This window comes from Muscardinus avellanarius (assembly GCF_963383645.1).
Source record: "Muscardinus avellanarius genome assembly, chromosome: 3".
NCBI classification, from domain to species: Eukaryota; Metazoa; Chordata; class Mammalia; order Rodentia; family Gliridae; genus Muscardinus; species Muscardinus avellanarius.
The window spans coordinates 20,366,366-20,386,886 of NC_137788.1; the positions used below are offsets into that span (position 1 = coordinate 20,366,366).

The window sequence follows — 20,521 nt, forward strand, 5'->3', positions numbered from 1 at the left end:
GCCTGGCCAGGGGGCAAGGAGCGCCGTGCTGCGAGCCTGGGAGAGGAGGCGGAGCTTCCCGCAGCCCTTGGCTCTTAGGCAGACCAGCAGACTTCTGATCTCTGGGCTGGTGCCCAGAGCACATGCATGTGGGGCACAAAACACCTAGGATTTGGAAGCCGCGCGTGGTGGCGCACGCCTGTAATCCCAGCATTCGGAAGGCTGAGACCGGAGGATCGCAGTTCGCGGACAGCCTCAGCTACTTAGTGAGGCCCTCCGCATCTTAGACCCTGTCTCAAAATAAAGAATTAAAAAAAAAAAAAAAAACAGGGCAGGGGGTGTAGCTCAGAGGTCGAATGCCCCCTGGGTTCCATCCCCAGACCCACACATAAAAAAAAAAAAAACGCCTAGGATTTGGATTTGAATTCAGTTCTGTCATGTGACCTTGGAAAATTGTCTCCCCTCTTTAAGCCTCAGTATCCTCTTCTATGAATTAAAGATCATGGTGTCTACCTCTGAAGCTGGCTGTAAAAGTAAAACAAGGTTTCACCGCCACCTGGCCTGTATTAGGAACGTATTAACAACAGTAACTAATGACACGTAATTTACATATGCATAACTTGGTAGTGATAAAGAATGACAGTAACATGAATAATGTATACCTCACAGTTACTGCAAGGCACGAGTCTCATTTAAGGGATGAGAGCGGGTCTAGGGGAAGGTGTGACCTCCCCCGAGCACCTGGGACCTGGAAGCCAGGGCCCGGGCTGGCTCTGCCCACCTGCCCAGCACTGCCTATATTCAGGCAGCCGGAGGATAGTGAGCACATGGGGCAGGAGGGGGACAGGCCGTGGCGGCAGGGGGGTGGGGGGGACAGGCCGCCGGTGGGGGGCAGGAGGAGGACAGGCTGCGAGGAGCCAGCAACTTTTTTTTTAAACCTTGAAAGTCCCTTGAGACCAGGAAACTCTCGGGGTACCTGAGCTCCTGCTGAGCCCCAAGCTGGAGACATTAGTCCCACTTGGCCTGAGGGGAGAGGGGTAGAGAGGACAGGAGAGAGGAGGCAGGTCCAGGGCCCCAAAGTGCTCCAGCAGGTCCAGGGCCATCTTCTCAGAAGACCCTTTAGGGAAACTGCAAGGTGCGGGGGCCACCATCGCCTCCCGGGTCTGACCTTGAACTCCACTCTTCCCTCTTGGACGTCAGTTTCTTCCTTCACATCTTGGGACTCATGAGGCTGCACCTGCGGGCTCTAAGTTGAGTGATGGCAGAGACAGCTCTCCACAGCAGCCAGCGTGATATAGCGGCTCAGCAAAGCAGTGCCCACTTGTCTGTTATCATCCAGGAGTGGCGGTACACACCTATAATCTCAAGACTGGGAGTACCTACCAGGTGTGGCGGTACACACCTGTAATCTCAAGACTTGGGAGGCTGAGACAGGAGGATCACAGGTCCAAGACCAGACTCAGCAATCTAATGGGACTCTCAACAACCTAATGAGACCCTGCTTCAAAACAAAAAGTTTTAAAAGGGCTAGGAGTGTAACCGTAGAGGTAGAATACCTCTGGGCTCAATCCCCGGTACTTTTTTCTTAAGTCCCGTTCTGTACAACCTTCCTCCTCCACCCACTCCTGCCCCAAGTCAGGGAAACACCCCAGGGAACAGAGACAGTATGGGGAGGGGCCGTCTCTACATTTGTTGAGGTTACTTGACCCCATAGATCTCAAACACAACTCCTCCATCCACTCCCAGAAGCTGGGAGGTCAGAGAGCTCCATGCCTTCCCAGAAACCACATCCAGCCCCAGGAATGGGGTTTAGAAAGAACACAGCCTTGGGGAACCCCATCCCCACCCGCCCCCATCCCAGAAGCCAGTGACATCCTCACCCCCAAACCCACCTTTCTAAGTACCGTCCCTGGATAGAGGGACAGATGACCCCATTCCTGAACAGCCAGAGCCACCAGCACAGGGAGCAGAGGGCCCTCCCAGGGTCCCTGGCCAAGCCGGCCCCCCACACTGACCACACACAGAGCCCTGAGTGGGAGGGGCCACCACACCCTCTCTGGCCACACCTCCTGTCCCCCACAAGCTGCATGCTCATCCTAAATGTCCAACAGGAAAGAGCACATATGAGAAAACTGGCAGCTTTCCCAAGGCCACCCCATTCTGCACCGTCCTCCCCTTTTAGCCCCCACCAAGCCCTAGGCCTAGACACTGGCCAGGGGGCATCCCCAGTGGGAACTCAGCAGGAGATACACAGGGTCTGATGGTTGCCCCAGACCTCCAGCTGACAGGCCTGGAACTCGCGTCCCCAGCTGGTTTGGGCTCACGGGCAGGTTGTAGGGCTCTGGGAGGCGGTGGCTTGTGCAGGGTGACATCAGGCAGAGCCCTGTGGTGGCTGCGCGTGCTCCAGCCTCAGAGCTGCTGTGTGAGCAGGAGCCGATGGCATCGCTGCCCTGGGCCTGGTTCCTCATCTGTAGAAGGGCAGGGTGTGAGCACTTTGGGGCCAAGCTGACAAAACCTAATGCCACTTCCCCGCTTCCTACCCCTGACCCCGGGCTTTCCTGGCTCCATGATTCCAGCAGCTCCAGGGCTGTGGTCACTCCAGAGCAGCCTGTCACATGAAGGTCTCAGGAAGTTCCAGGCCAGGGCCCGCACATGCCCGTGGCAGCACTGACAGCGTGGGGAGGAGGAGCCAGGCAGCCCTGCCTTCCCTCTGCCCCTCCAGACCTGAGCCCAGCGCTGGCAAGAGTGTTCCGTGGGATCTTAGTGGTCCCCGGCAGTGTAATCGACGCCATCTGCAAGTCTACCATAACTGTGTGCCAGGTCTTGAGCCCCCAAGTCTTACAGGGGCCAGCGATTGATTCCAGTACTGAGTTGGACAGGCCTGCGTTCAAATGACCTTCAGCAAGTCGCCTCTCCTCCCCAGCCTCTGTGTCCCCATCGGCAGAATGGGTCAGAGAGGACTGAGATTGCATGGGAAAGCACCAAGCACAAAGCCTGGCACCCAGCAGGTCCCCTTACACATGCAGCCACGACGCTCCTGCAGAGGAGCCGCCGGCCAGCAGGTGACTGACCGTGGCCACTTGTGTCTCTTCAGCGGGAGCTGGGGCTGGGCCGTCTCGGGCAGCAGCAGCAGCAGCAGCATCCTAGCTGAGTTTGGATCCCTGCACTTGGAATTCTTACACCTCACAGAGCTCTCTGGCAACCAGGTCTTTGCAGAGAAGGTGAGTATCCTCCATGTTTCCCCTGCAAGACAGCTCCCATCCCCCTCCCCACAGAGAGCAGGGGCCTCCGCTTGGGTTAACAGGCAAGCCATCCTCCCTTGTAGATCAGCAGGAGGACAGGTGGGGGCCCCGGAGCCCTGAAACACCACGAATACAGCAAGTCATTCTTCGCAGAAGAGCTAGCTGGGCCTGGAGGCGCGCAGGGCGGAGGCAGGACACGGCCAGGGAGAAGTTCACCCAGCGTGCTCCAGCTGGTTGGCAGATCTGTGGACTGTACAGTCTGAGGGGAATACAGCTGAAATCCATGCAGCACCTAGCCTGCGCAGGAACTGGCCACCAAGGCACTCTCGCCTTCCCAGGGACATTGGCTTTTCCATAGGACCTCTGTCTGCCTATCCTCCCAGATGCCGGCAGCAGATTGCAAAGCTCCCCCCGAGGCGGGTGCCATGGCTGCTCCCGCTCATGGCCCTCGGCGAAGGCCCTGGGGTGTTGAGAGGTGGCATCCAGGCCTGCGCTAGTCCCCCTGGAAGTGCCTCTGTAGGTCTGACTCTAAAGCCAAAATAGGGGTGTGTGCCCGCCGCTCTCAGATGGCACTCCCACTCTGTCAGCGATGGCCCTCCGAGTCCCCAAGGAGCTAAGGCCCTCCAGAGCCCTCCGAGAAGAGCTTCTGAGGATCCCTACCCCAAAGCCTCTCTTCCCTCTGGGCTGCCAGCCTGCTGGACTGGCAGGGGGCTGGGAGGTGACGGACTCGCAGCTCTCCCTGGGGACTCCGGGCCATGTGTCGCCTCAGAGCATACCCTGGCACAGCTGGGGGTGGGGAGGCAGATTCCCAGCTTCACCCCAGGCCCCGGGGTCTGCATTTTAACACACACCCACATGCTCCTAGACTCCAGGCTTGGGACCACTGCTTACTCAGTGCAGGGATCCCCCGGGCGCCCTGGAGGGGCTCAAGGAGAGCTGCTCAGCCTCTCGGTCACTGCCTCGGGCGGACGTGGCGCTCACTACCACCCTTGAACTGGCCACGCCGATGCCAGAGGTGTCCTCTGCTGGAGAGGGGCCTCTGCTTCCTCTGACTCCTTTTGAAGCTTCATGGGATGGGTTTAACCCCACTTCCCAACGCCCTTGTTTCTGGCCCTTTCCCTCCCTCCAGCCTCCCTGCCCCACTGCCCTGAGCTGCGCTCCCCCAGGACTTGCTGGTGGCTGGCACGGGCGGGCCCAGGAGCCCTCCCTGGAGCTGCTCAATCCGCTCTGCCCTCAGCCCACTGGGAGGTCTTCCGGCCATCTCCAGGTACCAAGAAGGGAATGGAGGGTCAGGGGCTAAGTATGCTCCAGGTTATGCAGCTGATAAGCAAGAAAGCTAGGATTCCGGCCCTGGACTTTCCAGATCTTTCTGCACCAGGTTAGCACAGCAGGCCGCGGGCGGGCGGGCTCTTCCTCTGGAGCCCTTCTCTTCTCTCTACATTTGCATATTCAGGCTATTTTCATCCCCCCAATCACACCTCCCACAGAGGCGATTATTGGCAGTCAACAAATTGTCCCAAATTCTAGAAGCGCCCGCGCCCTCCAGGGGAGCTAATTTAGCCTGCTTCACTGCTCGCCACCAGGACAGCGGAGATAACTCAGGTGCAGCGCATGCCTGTCCCCCGGTGGACCCCATTAACATCAACAGACATGAAGTCTGACGGCAAAGCCAAGCGCTTTCCCTGGGAAAGAAAGGTCTGACCGCTAAAAGGCTGCTCCCCAGCCCCACGCCGCGGAGATCAATCTATCAGTGGGTAATGGTGCGGCCCCTGGGCCTGTCTCTCCAAGAAGATGCCCCGCCACAGAGCGGACCTATGGAGAAAGTCCTAAAGTCTCGCACCCAGCCCCTGCTCCCTCCAGCTGGGGCAGCTGCCCCGTCTATGTCAGTCTTGGGAAATATATTGGTCCACGGTTGGACAAAGGTGATCAAAGTCCTCATTCTGCCACTTAATAACCGCTGGACACTGGCAATCACCAGACCTCTCTGAAGTTCCAGTTTGCCATCTGTCCCACTGAGATGGTAATACCTCAGAGGTAGTGTGAGGCTGGACACAATGTGTGGCTTGAAGGAACTGACACATATCTATTGTTGTCACTGTTACTATTAATATTTTCATCACTGAAACGCTACTATGCCAGTTAGGGGTTGGGGTATTCAGAAGTCCTGGCCTTTCCCTGAAAAGATTCCTAAGGTTTCAGATATATGTTACTAGGTTGAACCCTATGATGTTACTAATATGTGACACCCCTACTTTTTATTTAACCTCATATACTTATTTTTGTGTGTGTAGTTAGAACATTTAACATCAGCCAGGCGTGGTGGCGCACACTTGTAATCCCAGCATTTGGGAGGCTGAGACAGGAGGATCGCAGTTCACGGACAGCTTCAGCTACTTAGTGAGGCCCTCTGCAACTCAGTGAGACCCTGTTTCAAAATAAAGAGTAAAAAATAGGGCAGAGGTATAGCTCAGAGGTGGAATGCCCCCCTGCCCGGGTTCCATCCCCAGACCCCCCACACACACACACAAAAAGAACACTTAACAGCAATTTTCAAGAAAAGGATATATGATTACTTGAGTCCTAATGTTTAATCTCTCTCTTTCTCTTCCTCCCCTGCCTCTCTCTCTTAAATAAATTCCTCTAAAATTTGTATCTTGGCCAACATCTCCCCAGCCCCCTGCCCACCAGTCCCTGGACGTCCTCATTCTACTCTCTACTTTAAGTTCCCTTTTATTTGATTCCATGTCATACAGTACCTGTCTCTATGCCTGGCCCGTCTCACTTAACAGTGTCCTCCAGGTTCCCCCATGTTGTTGAAAATGACAGAATTTCCTTCTTTCTTAAGGCAAATTAATATTCCATTGAATATAGATACCACATTTTCATGAACACTTGGGCTGATTCCAGATCTTGGAATCAGTGCTACACAAACATGTGGGTACAGATGTCTCTTCAGCATACCAATTCCCGTTATCTTAGGATGTATACCCAATTTCAGAGTTAGGCGTGGTGGCACACACCTGCAATCCCAGAGGCTGAAACAGGAGGGTCGCAGGTTTGAGGTCAGCCTCAGCAACTTAGCGAGGACTTCAGCAACTGAATGAGACCCTGTTTCAAAATAAAAAATAGGGCCGGGCGTGGTGGTGCAGGCTTGTAATCCCCGCACTTGGGAGGCAGAGAAAGGAGGATCGCGCAGGTTCGAAGCCAGCCTCGCTGGCTTAAGAGACCCTGTTGCCAAATAAAAATACAAAATAGGTCTGGGAGTGTAGCCCAGAGGTAGAAGGATTTCCAGGATCCCCAGTACCACCAAAAAAATAAATAAAAATAAAAAAATAGGCCTGGAGTATAGCTCAGAAGTAGCATGCCTCTGAGTTCAGTCCCCAGTACTACACACAAAGGCACTAGGACATAAAGCTTATAAATGAGCTACTGCCATTTATCTAAACACCTCGAAACAGGGCTACTCCAGAGAAGCCGGGGCGGGTGCCAGGTGGTGTCCTGGGCTGAGAGTGGCACCAGGCTGAGCAGCCAGGGAACAGGCAACGGCCTGCCACACTCTGCCTGTGGGTGGGGCCCCAAGGCCACCTCGCCACCTGCACGGTTGTACCAGCCTCTCAGGAGCGGTTGTGTCTGACCCGGCCACCAACATCCGGGAGTCGGTTGGCCTCTTCCACCCAGTGAAGGTATGCCCGGTGTCCATTTCTGCAGGTCAGGAACATCCGCAAGGTCCTCAAGAAGATCGACAAGCCCCTGGGCCTCTACCCCAACTTCCTTAGCCCCGTGACCGGGAAATGGGTACAACGTGAGTACAGGGGTGCTGCCCCCAAACAGGCTTGCAGAGCCTCGTGCTGGCCATCCAGCTGGGCACAGAGCCACACCAGCAGCCCGAAATCTACCCTGGGCTCCAGAACCTGCCCATCCTCCCGGCATCTGGGGATCTTTCTGTTGTTGTCGGTTGTTCTCTGGCGGGTGTGACCACCACTGTTTGTTACGGGCCTGCCCACCAGCGTCTCCAGCCTGGAATCCCCCATGGTGCCCACTGAGGCCTCCTCCTTTACCCCAAACCCACAGAGGTGTCCAAGGTAGAGCCCAAGACAGGCCCTGTATCCTCCCCCAGCTCCTTTAGCCCAGCTTCCCCACTTCCAACTTTAATTTTGAAAGCACTTCCTTAAGCAAGTCCTGACAATCCTATGATGGGTTCACCACTACATCTTAAACTTGCGACAGTCTGACCCTGGATTTCAGGTGTCTCTGTTTAGAATCTTGGCTTTCAATCAAATTGCTGGTCATCCGTGAAGCCTCATCCACAAGCCCCACCCACTAAAACAGAAAAGTGAGTGCTGCCAAGTCCCCAGCCCTGTATGATGTTCCCCCATTAAGAGGCCGGGCTCTGGGAGGCCAGGCTGTGGTGGCAGCTCTGCCATCCTGTCCACGGCTTGGGCCATGTGGTCACAGTAAGCAGAAGTTAGTGGCACTGCCTCTAGGGCCTTTCCCAGACCTGCCCACCCCGGCTACCTCCGCTGTCGCTCTCCCTGCCTCTGACCATGGTCATGTGGAGCGGGCGCAGGGCAAGGCAGATGTGAATCTAATTTCTGCATGGTGGGACACACCCTCCAGCTCTTTGAGCCCTGGACTCCCGCCCTGCCACACGGGAGAGAGAGAGAGAGGACGCTGTGCGCCGGGAGCTGCTCAGCGGCTACAGGAGGTAGCTTCTGTTCAGCCTTCCAAAGGTGACCCTGGTTGTCCCAAAAAGGAGTGATGCCCACAGGGCCTGGAGGGCCAGCCGGGGCGGGGTCACCATGGAGAAAGGGCAGAAGCCTTTCCTTCCCGCCAGAGCCTCTCCTATCTGCAGGTCCAGGAGACTCAGACCCAAAAATTTCCCCCAGTGATGGCTTCACCCCAAGTGGCCTCCTACAAAAACTACTTACAGAAATGCCAGGAGTTCCCACCCAGACTCACTGCCAATGAAGGCTTGAATTATATACTGTGGCCACAGGAAGAGACAGTTCAAAAACGCCAGGGTGCCTTAGCACACACCTGTAATCTCAGCTACTCAGGAGGCTGAGGCAGGAGGATTGCAAGCTTAAGGCCAGCCTGGGAAATTTAGTGAACCTTATCTCAAAAAAAAAAAAAAAAAAAGACAGCTGGGGATGCAGCCCAGCGCTAGAGTGCTTGCCTAGCACATGCAAAACTCTGTTCAGTGCCCAGTACTGGAAAAATAAAGGAACTGTTAGCTGCTTTCAATTGCAAGACCTGACTGCGTTAGAGCTGAGCTGCCCCAGGACAGTACAGCAAAACCCCTAAAGGCTAGGGGGTGTGGCTTCCCAGCTAAACAGTTTACCTCTGCAGATTGCAGGGGAACACACACACCCCCAAGAGGCATACTTTTCTTTTCAGGCTGTGCCAAGGGCTGCAAGTCTGGGCAAAGTCGGTCACATATGGGGAATTGTTTCGTATTAATAAAATATGAGTCTGCGCTGCTGAAGAGCAGAGCGAAGGTCGCAAAGCCCCACCTCCTGGGCACCGCCGCCGCCTCCCTCTGCTTGGCGCTGGGTCACCTCGGGCTCCCTGACTTCTTTGGATGCCCTCGGCGGCGCATGTGTATTTTTCAGCAGATGATCGCATCTCCGCCTCCTCTAAGCTAAGTGCAGCCCCCTAAGCAGGGCAGGTGGGGGCCGTTCAGCTCATTTGTAGGGTAGAGCGAAGGAGGGATTAGTGCTACGGCAGCCGGTTCCTCTGCCTCGGCCCTGGCTGCTTTGCAGTCCCCGAAGCTCGAGGAAACTAGAGGCTGCCACCCTCCTGCTAAGACTTTACCCCCAGCATGAACCCAGGGCAGCAGACAGACAAGACACCTGGAGACCCCAGAGAGCTCAGGGAGCTGCCGAGAAGGGGTCCTAGCCCCGGCTCCCTCGGTCCCCGGCTCACCGTCCTCCTCATCCACTGCCTGGATCCCAGACGTTCTTCAGGGAGGGAGGGGCAAGTCCAGGTCTCCCATCAGCCCCTGCCGGGCAGCTTCCTGCTCCATGCTGGCAGCCTCCCAGGCCCGGCCCGTGTCCTGCCTTCTGCAGCCAGGTGTGAGGAGCGTTGACAGATCCGGGAATCAGCGAGGGACCCACTAATGAGAGCTGTCCAATGGGGCCAGGTCACCAGGAGGAGCCCTGTCTCCAGCACAGTGAAACCTGCCAACCTGGCTACCCTTTTGGCATAGTCCTGGCCAGGAAAAGTCCTGGGCCACAGCACAGCGCATCGCATGAGCAAGTCCAGATGTGGCTTGGCATTCAAGGCCCTCCCAGTGCCATTCAGGCCTGCCTCCCCCCCCCCCTCAGTCACTCAGCACTCGCTGGGCATCTCTGCATACCATGTGGGTACTGGGCACACGAGTGATCACATGCTGTCCCTCCCCACAGAGTCCACAGTCCAGCGGGGGCTGCAGATCCACACAGATGCTTCTAACGATGCTGGGGCGCAGTGCTGGGGAGGCGCGTGCACAGTGGTGAGGGGACGGGAGCAGGGTCATGAGCCTGTAGCCTAGACCTGGGGCAGGAAAGCCTTTCTAGGCGGGGCCCAGGAGTGTCAGGGGACAGCGTAGGGAAGGACACTCGAGGCCGGAGCAGCATAAGCCAAGGCGCAAGTGTCACATCACACGGTGGCGGGTGCCGAGTCAATGGTGAGGTGCTGACCACCCTGAGCTGCCCCCTTCCAGGGCAGTGGAGCGCTGTAGAGGCTTAGGAGGCCAGCCCACTTTGACGTCCAGCCCCCTCCCAACCCCTTGTGTGCAGACTGGCTCCAACTGAGGACGCCCCATCAACACGCTGACCTGGCCCATCCCTGCCCCCATGTATCTGGGTCTTCCCTCTTTTCTGTGGCTAAACTCTGCCACACGGACCCCTCCCGTGAATCCCCAGACCCTGTGCTATATTTGTGTGTGTGTGGGGGGGGGGGTACTGGGGTTCCTGGAAGCCCTTCTACCTCCAGGCTACACTCCCAGACCTATTTTTTACATTTTTATTTGGAAACAGGGTCTCCTAAGCCAGCGCACGCAGGCTGGCTTCGAACCTGCACGATCCTCCTGTCTCTGCCTCCCAAGCGTGGGGATTACAAGTGTGCACCACCACGCCCAGCCCTGTGCTGTATTTTACCGGCTCCATTTGTGTGTGTATATGTGTGTGCTTTTAATTGGAAATTGAACCCAGGGGCGTTCTACCTTGAGCCGCTCCCCCCCGCCAGCTCTTTTTATTTTTATTTTTTAAATTTTGAAACAGTAAGTTGCTGTAGGACTCATTGAGTTCCTAAGGCTGACCTCAAACCTGCGATCCTCCTATCTCAGCCTCCCAGGTACTGGGGCTACAGAGGTGCGCCATGCGCCCAGCTTGCTCTGTCTTTAGGCTCTACCTTTTGGCCCCTCTCCACCAAGTAGAAAGTGGCTGTGGACACAGACTCTCCTCCCCACATTCCCTCCCCACCGTCTCCATAGCGGCGGCGCACACTCTGCCCCCTCCCCCCCCTGCTCCCCCCCCCCCGTCCCTCCCTCTCCCATCCCCCTGAGCTGAAGTACTCTTTGCTAAGTCCTCTCAGTGCCTTTCTGTCTCCGTCCTAGGTCTCAGGGCGCGCGTCTCAAGTGTCCTCTCCCACGGTCAGGTGGCCCTTGGCGGCCCTCCTTCCTCCTGGGGGAGAGGCCGCATTCGGCCACGGCGCAGGAGGCCCGGCTCCATGACGTCTCTGAGAGCCATGGCTGATCCTCCAGGAGATGCCCAGCAGAGGGAGAGTCTCAAACGCTATTCTGTCCTCCCCACTCCTTGAAGCTCCATTTATCTCCATTGGCTAAATTTAAACTCCGTTTTTCCAGAGCGGCTCTGTGCTCAGGGGTCTGACTGAGTAGATTAAGGCTGGGATTCTTCCTTCCCGTGGCCTCTTATGAACCTGCCCAGCGTTAATTACCGTGTTTGTCAGTGGGCAATAAAAATCTCTGAACTCCCTGCCACCAGATTATCTTTTAAGAAATGCAACTCATTTACAGTTAATAAGCAGGGGCCCCGCTGTCCTTGCCTGCTGAGATGTGGCCCGAGGAGCCCGCACACCCTGGCCCGACGCCTCGCTGCAGCCGCCCCGGCTTCCTCCGCCTACCAGGCTGCATCCTCTCAGCCCCCGTTTGGGGTTCGGGGTTCCTGGTTGCTAGCGTAGAGCTGGGGCCGCCGAGGCCCCACGTCAGCCCCGCCAGCCACTGGCCGGCAGCAAATGGCGATAACATTCTTGTCCTCTTTCCGCTCGCAGATCATGTCTCGATCGGAGGACTCGGGGACAGTTTTTATGAATATTTGATCAAATCTTGGTTGATGTCTGCCAAGACCGACACGGAGGCCAAAGATATGTACTACGAAGCCTTGGAGGTGAGACCTGCTGGATTCCTCGCGGTGGCCTTGCTCAGGCCTCTGAGTGCTGGGGCGGCAGCGGGGCAGGCAGGGCAGCCCACTGAGGCTTGCTCAGCCTGCGGGGGGCGGGGGGGGGACGCAGGAAGGACAAGACCGCCCCCAAATGGCCTGTGACGGTCTAGTGGCTCTTCCCCAGCACCCTGAAATAGGCAGCATTAGAATCCTCTGGAGACCCCAGCTCAGGGAGGCTAAGTCCTCTCTCCAGGGTCTTGTAGGAAGTCACAGACTGATTCAGAAGCCATGGCTCCATTCCCCTGTGTCTGAAGTGTGTCTCTGGGCCCCCTGAGGATGGGTGCTGTAGTGACGGTAGAGAGCCCTGACTGGAGACTGGGAGCACCCCCTATCCCCCTGGGAGGCAAGACCTTCAGCGTCTTCCTGTCAAACCAGGGCTGACTTAATTAGCATGCCCCATCCGGGAGAGGCCTCCGGAGGCGTGGAGCATCCTGTTCTCTTTATGTGGATGGGAACCAAGGTCCCAAGAGGGAAGGGCACTTGCTCAAGGCCACACAGCACAGAGCCGGCCAGGCTGGCACCACCGCTGGTCTGTGCCCGCGCGTGGGAGGAGCCAGGGTGCTGAGCTGAGAGGGGCAGATGGTACAGGTCAGAAGAGGAAGTCGGCCAGCCCAAGCTGCTGGGAAGAGGGCTCGGGGATCCCACACCCACCAACAGGTGCCTCTGAGCCCAGGTAGGAAAAGGCACTGGCCCTGGGCCTCAGTTTCTCCATAAGGCTCATCCAGCAACTTGTATCTGGTGCCACCTCATTTCCTCTAAACGGGGCTCCTCTGCCCCTCCCCACACACAGCAGCCAGCCCCCTCAGCACCTGGGATAAGCCAGGCCCTCTCCCGGCCCAGGGCCCTCTGGTCACCATGGCGTCCTCTCCCCGCCCTTCCCCTCGGCTTCCTTCATAGGCTGACGCTCCTGTCAGTCAGATGCTGGGCCCCACTGACATGACCTTTCCCAGCCTCTCTGTGACACAGGCCAGGCTTATTCTCTTTTTTACTGGTGATAGTATCTGAAATTATCATGTTCACCTATTTGTTTATTTGATCATTGTTTATCTTCCCCCAATACAGTATAAGTTACTCGAGATCAGAGATTTTTTCTTTTTTTGGTGGTACTGGGGTTCCTGGAAACCCTTCTACCTCTAGGCTACATTCCCAGACCTATTTTTTTATATATATATATTTTTTATTTGGAAACAGGGTCTCTTAAGCCAGCACGGCTGGCTTTGAACCTGTGCGATCCTCCTGTCCACAAGCGTGGGGATTACAAGCATGCGCCACCACGCCCGGCTAAGATCAGGGATCTTATATCTGTGTTCACTCTGTATGCCTCACTCCTGAAACACGTAGTAGGCCCACACAATAACTAGTATATGAACAAATGAATGCATGCATACTGAAAGGATGGATGAAGGAAGGATGTATGGATGGGTGGATGGAGGGACACATGGATGGGTGGATATAGTGAGTGGGTACGAGTGAGCAGGTAGGTGATGGGTGTGTGGGGGTGTGGGTGTGGGTGGGTGGGTGGGTGTGAGCAGTTCAGTAGATGAATGAGTGGATAATGGACATACAAGTGGTTGATGAGTGATGGGTGGGCATTTGAGTTGGTGGACTGGCTGAGCAGTTCAGTGGATGGACGGATGGATGGGTGGATAGGCGGGTAGATGGATGAGTGACTGGGCATACGAGGGGGTAGACGGCGGGTAGTGGATGTGAACAGTTAGGTGGGTGGGCAGATGGGTGGCTGGGAGGGTGAGTTGGACCCGTGTGAGAGCTGGATAGACGCACGGTCTCTAAGTGTCCTTTGACCGCAGGAATCTTGTCGGAAAGGGTAGCGCCTGAAGAGGCACAATGAGACAGCCTTCCAGAGCTTCGGGCCCTTGAACCTGTGGGCTCAGGGATGAGTATTCCCTGCCCAGCTCCCCTGCACCAAAACCTCAGTCAGTCTTGCCCGGGAGCGGTGACTGGGACCGCAGGCCCAGCTCGGTCTGAGCCTCAGGCCTGCTGCCCTTGGCCTTGGCCCAGCTCAGACAGGCCAGGCCGGCCTGGGCTCCAGCTCCTGCTCTTCTATGCAGAGTTAACATGCAGTTAAGGAACAACTGATTCCTGCCCTCAGGGCACACTGTAGTTGAGGCTTCGAGGGGAGAAATGGCCATGAATTATTTAAGCAAACCCAGAGCTTCACAGAAAGGACGCCATTGAACAGGAGTTTGCTTGGCGAGGCTCCCACATTTGATCTCCCCATGGAGGGCCAGGAGCCTCTCTGGCCCTGGCCACAGGCTGGGCCTCTGGCAAGTCTGGGGCTTTGAAAAATGTGTTCTGGTGAATCTCAACATTGTCAACATGTTAAAATCACCTGGGGAACTGTCAAATCCCATGTCTCTGCTGCGCCCCGGACCAGGTACATCAGAACTTCTCGGATATGGACCCAGTGTCCACATTTTAAAGCTCCCAGGCTGGTGTGGGAGGTTTAGACGGGTCCAACTGGGCACAGAGCTGAGTATCTCACCAGGAGGGGCCTTTCGCAGAACGGGGAGAGCTGTGGTCACTGCGGCCATCTCTGGGCAAGTGCTCGGTGTCCCTGGTCTTACTTAGCCCCATCTTGCAGATGGCAAAACTGAGGTTCCAGGAAGCCCATATGATAAGGGCCAGGACACAGCCTCCTGCCTGCACCTGCCAAGTCCCAGACAAGCCTGGCCCACCTGGGCCCCCTGGAGGGTTCCTGTGGGCATCCCAGGGAGGCAACGGAAGAGGCGGGCGGGGCACGTCCCGCAGAGTCTTTGGATACGCTCTGCTTAGCCTTCACGTCCATCTCGGGGACTGATAATCCCACTTAACTTGCCCGGAGCCACCCGCTCTGGGAAGGCAGAGCCAAGTGGAGATGCCCGCCAGGTCCGTGGCTCCGGGCTCAGCACTGCACCTCCCTTCCTATGATCTAAACTTTGCCTCAAGCTCGAGGCTTTAGAAAGCAAGCCTGTGCCTTTGTCCACATCTGCTCCTCTCCTCTGTACCTTCAAAGACACACTGACCTGTAATAGCCTCTTTGCTGGGGGCTGACCCCAGTGCCATCCTGACATCCCCCCAGATGTATGTGTTCTCACCTAACCCCTGCCATCCTGGCATCCCCCCCAGATGTATGTGTTCTCACCTAACCCCTGCCATCCTGGCTGGGGCTCCCCTCCGCCTGGGAGCTAGGGCCTTGGCCCAGCAGACAGCGGCAGCCAGGTGGCTCTGCCGGTCTCCTCAGCACACCTGCCACGCGGAATGCGCTGTCATCAGCCCCGCCCCTGCATGGATCCTGCTGCAGCCAGTCCTGGGCCCCAGCAGGAGGGGCGGGGAAACCAGACCAAGGAGCTGCGCATCTGTGTACGCGTGTCAGAGGCCCCAGAGACCTTGCACAGACACATCCCTCAAGTGGGGACAGCGAGGAGGAAAGGTGAGAAAGTACGTGCCACACAGTGCCATCTAAACTGGGGCCGCCTCTCCAAGGAGGTGCCGTTCTGGAGGAGGCATCAGGGCCAAGTTAGAGTCAGGCCGGGCCTCAGCATGTGGCAGGAGGAACAGCCCCAAGCCAGAGGCCTCCAACCTCATTCTGCAAAGTAGGGCACCCCCACGTTTTCATCTCATCCCCTCTGCCCGTTTCGTTCAGAATGCCAGTCACGGCTGAGTGTGGTGGCCCACGCTTATGATCTCAGTACTCGGGAAGCTGAGACGGGGCAGGGTATCACAGGTACGGGAGCAGGCTTAGCAATGAAGACTCTCCGCAATCGTTTCAAAACAAAAAAGGAGCCAGGTGCACGCTTGTAATCCCCACACTTGGGAGGCAGAGACAGGAGGATCACAAAGGTTCAAAGCACGCGCTGGCTTAGGAGACCCTGTTTCCAAATAAAAATGTAAAAATAGGTCTGGGAGTGTAGCCGAGAGGTAGAAGGGCTTCCAGGAACCCCAGTACCACCACACACAAAAAAAAGAGGAGCCGGGTGTGGTGGTGCACACTTGTAACCCCAGCATTCAGGAGGCTGAGACTGAAGGATCGCGGTTCGCAGACAACCTCAGCTACTTAGTGAGGCCCTCTGCAACTCAGTGAGACCCGGTTTCAAAATAAAGAATAAAAAATAGGGCAGGGGGTATAGCTCAAAGGTCGAATGCCCCTGGGTTCCATCCCCAGTCCCGAAAAAAAAAAAAAAAGGAAATAAAAAGGGTTGGGGGAGAGAATGCCCCTAAGTTCAATCCCCAGGACCCCCCCCAAAAAAAATGTAGTCACTAGTTGTTTCGCCTGTATTTGCTTTTGTCAAGCGGTCTCTGCGGTCGATGGTGGGTGAGCTCGTGGCCAGGGCCACTTCAGCCCCACACCTGGCACAGCACTGAGTTTAGTTCATGCTCTTGTCCCCTTTTTGTATACAAAGAAACTAAGGCACAGATAGAACATTTAGCCTGTGCAGTGTCACCCAGCTGGACGCTGGCACAGAAGAGACTTGAAGCCATAGAGGCCGCGCTCTGGAGCCATGGCTGGAGCACCAGGCCAGACCTTGGAGTCCCAGGCATGGCAGCCCTGCTGGACCCTCCTCGGAGGGCATGGGGAACTTCTGAAAGTTCTAAGCAGCCTGGTGTCCTGACGTGTGTGTGTGTGTGTGTGTGTGTGTGAGAGAGAGAGAGAGAGAGAGAGAGAGAGAGAGAGAGAGAGAGAGTATGTGTGTGTTTGTGTTTTACTGGACATTGAACCCAGGGAATTCTACCTCAGAGCTACACCCCAACTCTTTTTATTTTGAAACAGTGTCTTGCTAGGTTGCTGAAAGTCTCACTAAGTTGCTGAGGCTGGTTTCAAACCTGCGATCGATCCTTCTGTCTGAGCCTCCCAAGTACTGGGATTTCAGGTGTGTGCCACCACTCTCTGCCCAATCATTGTTAACAGAGAGCAGATCACCCCCACCAATAGCCTGGAGGGCAGGAGTGGAGGCAGAGGCCCCGTGAGTGAGGCCCGCAGGCCTCGAGCCCTGACCAGGACCCTCTGGCCTTTGGCTGTGTGAGCAGCTGCTTCCCAGGGCTCCTGGGACTGACAGCAGGGAGAGGGCAGGGTGCAGCGGCCTAACCCCTGTACACCCCAGTGCCCACAGTCCTTGCCTCTAGCATACCTTCCCAGAGCCCCTTCCCACCAAAGGGAGTGGCTGTGGGGTCCTGGAAGGAGCCCAGCGCCGGCCTGGGCTAGCTGCTCCTCCCTCCGTCTGTAGAGGGCGCTACAGCCCACACGCGTGGCTGCGGTGAAGGAAGAGCACTGGGAGGACTGGAGGGCGCATTTGCTTCCTGTGGGTCCTTTGTTAGAACCTGATAGGGCACAAGGGGCCACTTCCTATAAGCACGCACACCCGCACGCACACCCACAAAACTGTCGATGCACTTTTAGGGGCATTCTGCACCCCGGGCCCATCCACGGGCCAGCTGGGCTTTAGGTTAAGACTTCCTGACAGAGGTCGCAGTGGAGGAAGATAGGCTCCTTGAAAAATTCTCTCAAATGCCTTTTAAACGCAGATGATGTGGAAGGCCACGTGACAGCCTGGCCGGGAGCTGCCTTGCACCCGACACGGCAGCCACGGCGCCTCAGCCCCTGGCGGCGGCCTCCACTGGCCCTGCGCGGACCCGGGGCAGCAGAGACCACCGGCCTCTGAGGCGGGCGTGGCGGCTCTGCCAGCTGCCCTCGCTGCCATCTCCACAACGTTCCCCTCCATCCTCTCTTCCCTCTCTACCCTCCCCCCCACCTTGCTCCCAGGCGATAGAGACCTACATGCTGACTGTCTCTCCAGAGGGGCTGACCTACATTGCCGAGTGGCGAGGGGGGGTTCTGGACCACAAGATGGGGCACCTGGCCTGTTTCTCAGGGGGCATGATCTCCCTTGGTGCCGAGGATGCCGCAGAAGAGAAGAGGGCCCACTACCGAGAGCTCGCCGCCCAGATCACCAGGACGTGCCACGAGTCTTATGCCCGCTCAGGTAACCCTGCAAGGGGAAGGGGCAGCAGCAGAGACTGAGGCTAGACACCAGGAAGAACTGGAAAGGGCAGGAGTGATTGGAGGCCGGGCCTGGCCTCACTGCAGCGGGGGTCCCAAAAGAAAGGCCCCCCCGGGCGGCACCTCCAGCCAGCCCGACATTAGAGGCCAGTCCTCAGAGTGAGCCCAGGAAGTCAGGTTCGCCACGGTCCTTAAGCCCAGTCTCCATCCTCTGCATAACTCGCCGTGCCAAGGACATAAACAAATAGGAAATCTCAGGGATAGTAAAAAGCTCACTCTGTCTGGGACAATCAGGCCAGACCATGAAAGACAGCTATTAAGAGGCCATATTGTTCCAGCCATCCCAGCTTGCCCGGCTCTTCCTCACCGCTCGTAGCTTGGCAAAGTGACCGCTGGCCCTGGGTGGAAGATAGATGGGAGGGCTGGCTCGGACGACGCTGCCAGGAAGCCCTCCGTGGAGGGCGGCCGGCCTCTCAAGCTCAGCAGGCTCTGGAGGAAAAGCAGCCCAGGCCTCGCAGGGTCCTGCACCCTCACGGGAAGGCGGGCTGGGTGCTTGGCTGGCCCGGACAGGAGGCGCCTTAGAGGGAAGGCCTGGCCCACAAACCCTAAATGTGGGACCGAGAGGGTTAGATCCAGGAAGGGGAGAGAAGAGAGCACAGCCTGGGGCAAAGGGTCACATCCCAGCTCAGCCACAAAGGCTGTGCTGCCTCAGACAGATGGCGTAACCTCTCTGATCCTCAGCACCCGCATGCGTAAGGGGGGAACTAGGATTTGCCTTAACACGTTTTAAGGATTGAAATAATGTATGGAAAGCCCCCGCCCAGCCCTTAGAATCATGACAGCTGTGTTGCGGTGATAATTGTGGTCATGCAGAAAACAAAACTGGCAGCGAGTTGTCCAAAAACAAACTATTAAGTAGATTAACAACAGCAAAGCCCAGCCCTTGTTGGGCCTCCTTTATGGGCCCCTCTGCATGAGTAGGTGCCTTCCTGGGAAGGCTGGGCTGGGCTGGGTGGGTGTTGACAGCCGCTTCCTAGAAGAGGTTCCAGGAAAGGAGAGAGTAGGTCTCTAGATAGGAGAAGGGTCATGACACATTCACATGTTAAAGGGTCTGATAAATCCTGCAAAGGAGACTGTTTAACCCACTCTTCTTCAGCCTGACACCCATCCTTGGCTGAGTTCTAGTTAACACCTTGTAGAGAACAAATGTCTCAAAAGACACAACTGGGGACACAGCCCAAGCCTTGGTCTTCTCAGGCCTCTTCCAGTTCTTCTAGTCCAAAAGTGCACGACTCTTGTGGCCTCTGGCGCCTCGCTTTGGGCCACCTAGGCCAAGAGGAAAGCCGCACGTCTGCCCAGCGCAGCCACCTGTGCCAGCCCGGGGTCCAGGCGCCTCACGTCCTCCCTGGGGCCGCCGATCTGGACAAGCTGGGCGGGAAGTCTGACCCAGGTCCTCTGTTGGCCATTCCCGTAGACACCAAACTCGGGCCCGAGGCTTTCTGGTTCAATTCCAGACGGGAGGCAGTGACCACCCAGCTGAGCGAGAGCTACTACATCCTGCGGCCCGAGGTGGTGGAGAGCTACATGTACCTGTGGCGGCAGACGCACAACCCCATCTACCGGGAGTGGGGCTGGGAAGTGGTGATGGTGAGTGTCTGGACCCTGGAGGGAGGCAAGCCAGGCTCACCCACTGGGCAGGCAGGCCAGGTTCATGGCCTCAAATGTCTGTCCCAGCTAACAGCACACTTGGAGGGCCGAGACTGGGCAGGCCCTCTGCCCACTCCCAAGCCGGGAGGCACTCCCTGCTCCCAGGGCACGGCCGTCCTGGGAGCCACGCACCAGGGCTGGGGAGCCGCCCAGAGCCAGGGCCTGACTCATCATCCAGAATCCGCCCGCTTCCCCCAGGCCCCGGTTCTTGACCTTCCAAGGTCAGAAGTTGTGAGGCCACGCCCAGCCCACAGAACCACTGAGGGGTCAAAGTTGCCTTCCTACACTGACGGTGCCCTGTTCACCTCTGGTTGGAGGACCACCTGCTCCCCAAATCCCAGCCTGTGCACAGTCCCGGTGACCATCCATGATGACCTGTCAGCTCAGTCTGGCCCCCTGAGAGGCCTCTGTGTGTTCAAGTCAGGCAGGTGCTCAGGGCAGGAGCCCAGGCCTGAGTGGGCAGGAGGCAGCATGGCCCCTCCAGCCCGGGGGGGGGGGGGTGGCCCCTGGGAAGAATGGCGAGGTCTTCTGCCCCCGCAGCGGCCAGAGTCCCCAGCCGAGGGGTGTGGGGCCCCCTGGTGAGCTCCGGGAGCAAAGCAGGGCCTTTCTCCTCAGCGCTGAGGCTGCCTCCCTGTCCTCAGGCCTTGGAGAAGTACTGCCGCACCAAGTCCGGCTTCTCGGGGATTCAGGATGTGTACAGCAGCTACCCCAGCCATGACAACAAGCAGCAGAGTTTCTTCCTGGCGGAGACCCTGAAGTGAGTGGGGCGTCCTCCGGGGGCCACGCGAGGGCAGGGTCGAGGCTGCGCGGCCAGGGTGGGCCTCGGGCAGCCCCAGCTGCGTGCGGCATGGCAGGTCCCTGCAGTTCGTTTGTTTGGTTAGTTGGCTGTTTTGTTTCTTGGGGAGCTTTACCTACCACCAAGTTACACCTGAGCCTCTTGTATCTCTTATTTTGAGGCGGGGTCTCCCTAGGTTGCCCGGGCCTAGAAAGACCCTCTGGGGCCCCAGGCACAGGCTGCTTCTGCCCTTTCAGCTGCTCCTCGGTGTCCTGAGCTCTCTGAAATGCCGCCCGCTCTGTAAAAGGGGGATAATAAGAAGGGAGATGGTGACGTCAACCCTGGGGTGGCTTCTCTACCCCCACCTTCGCCTTCTTGGGCC

General features: G+C 57.2%; 1 protein-coding gene across 1 annotated transcript in view; it reads left to right on the forward strand.

The window, feature by feature from the left end:
* Positions 1–20,125, forward strand: part of MAN1C1 (mannosidase alpha class 1C member 1) — a gene marked incomplete at both ends in the record, with an annotated part of 132,809 nt that extends 112,684 nt beyond the window's left edge. The window contains 6 exons of the mRNA XM_080692084.1: positions 3,074–3,200; positions 6,930–7,023; positions 11,493–11,608; positions 17,421–17,640; positions 19,132–19,304; positions 20,006–20,125. Of these exons, the coding sequence (XP_080548210.1) occupies positions 3,074–3,200; positions 6,930–7,023; positions 11,493–11,608; positions 17,421–17,640; positions 19,132–19,304; positions 20,006–20,125 (850 nt within the window). The remainder of the gene's footprint in view (positions 1–3,073; positions 3,201–6,929; positions 7,024–11,492; positions 11,609–17,420; positions 17,641–19,131; positions 19,305–20,005) is intronic.
* Between the last annotated feature and the right edge of the window lie 396 nt (positions 20,126–20,521).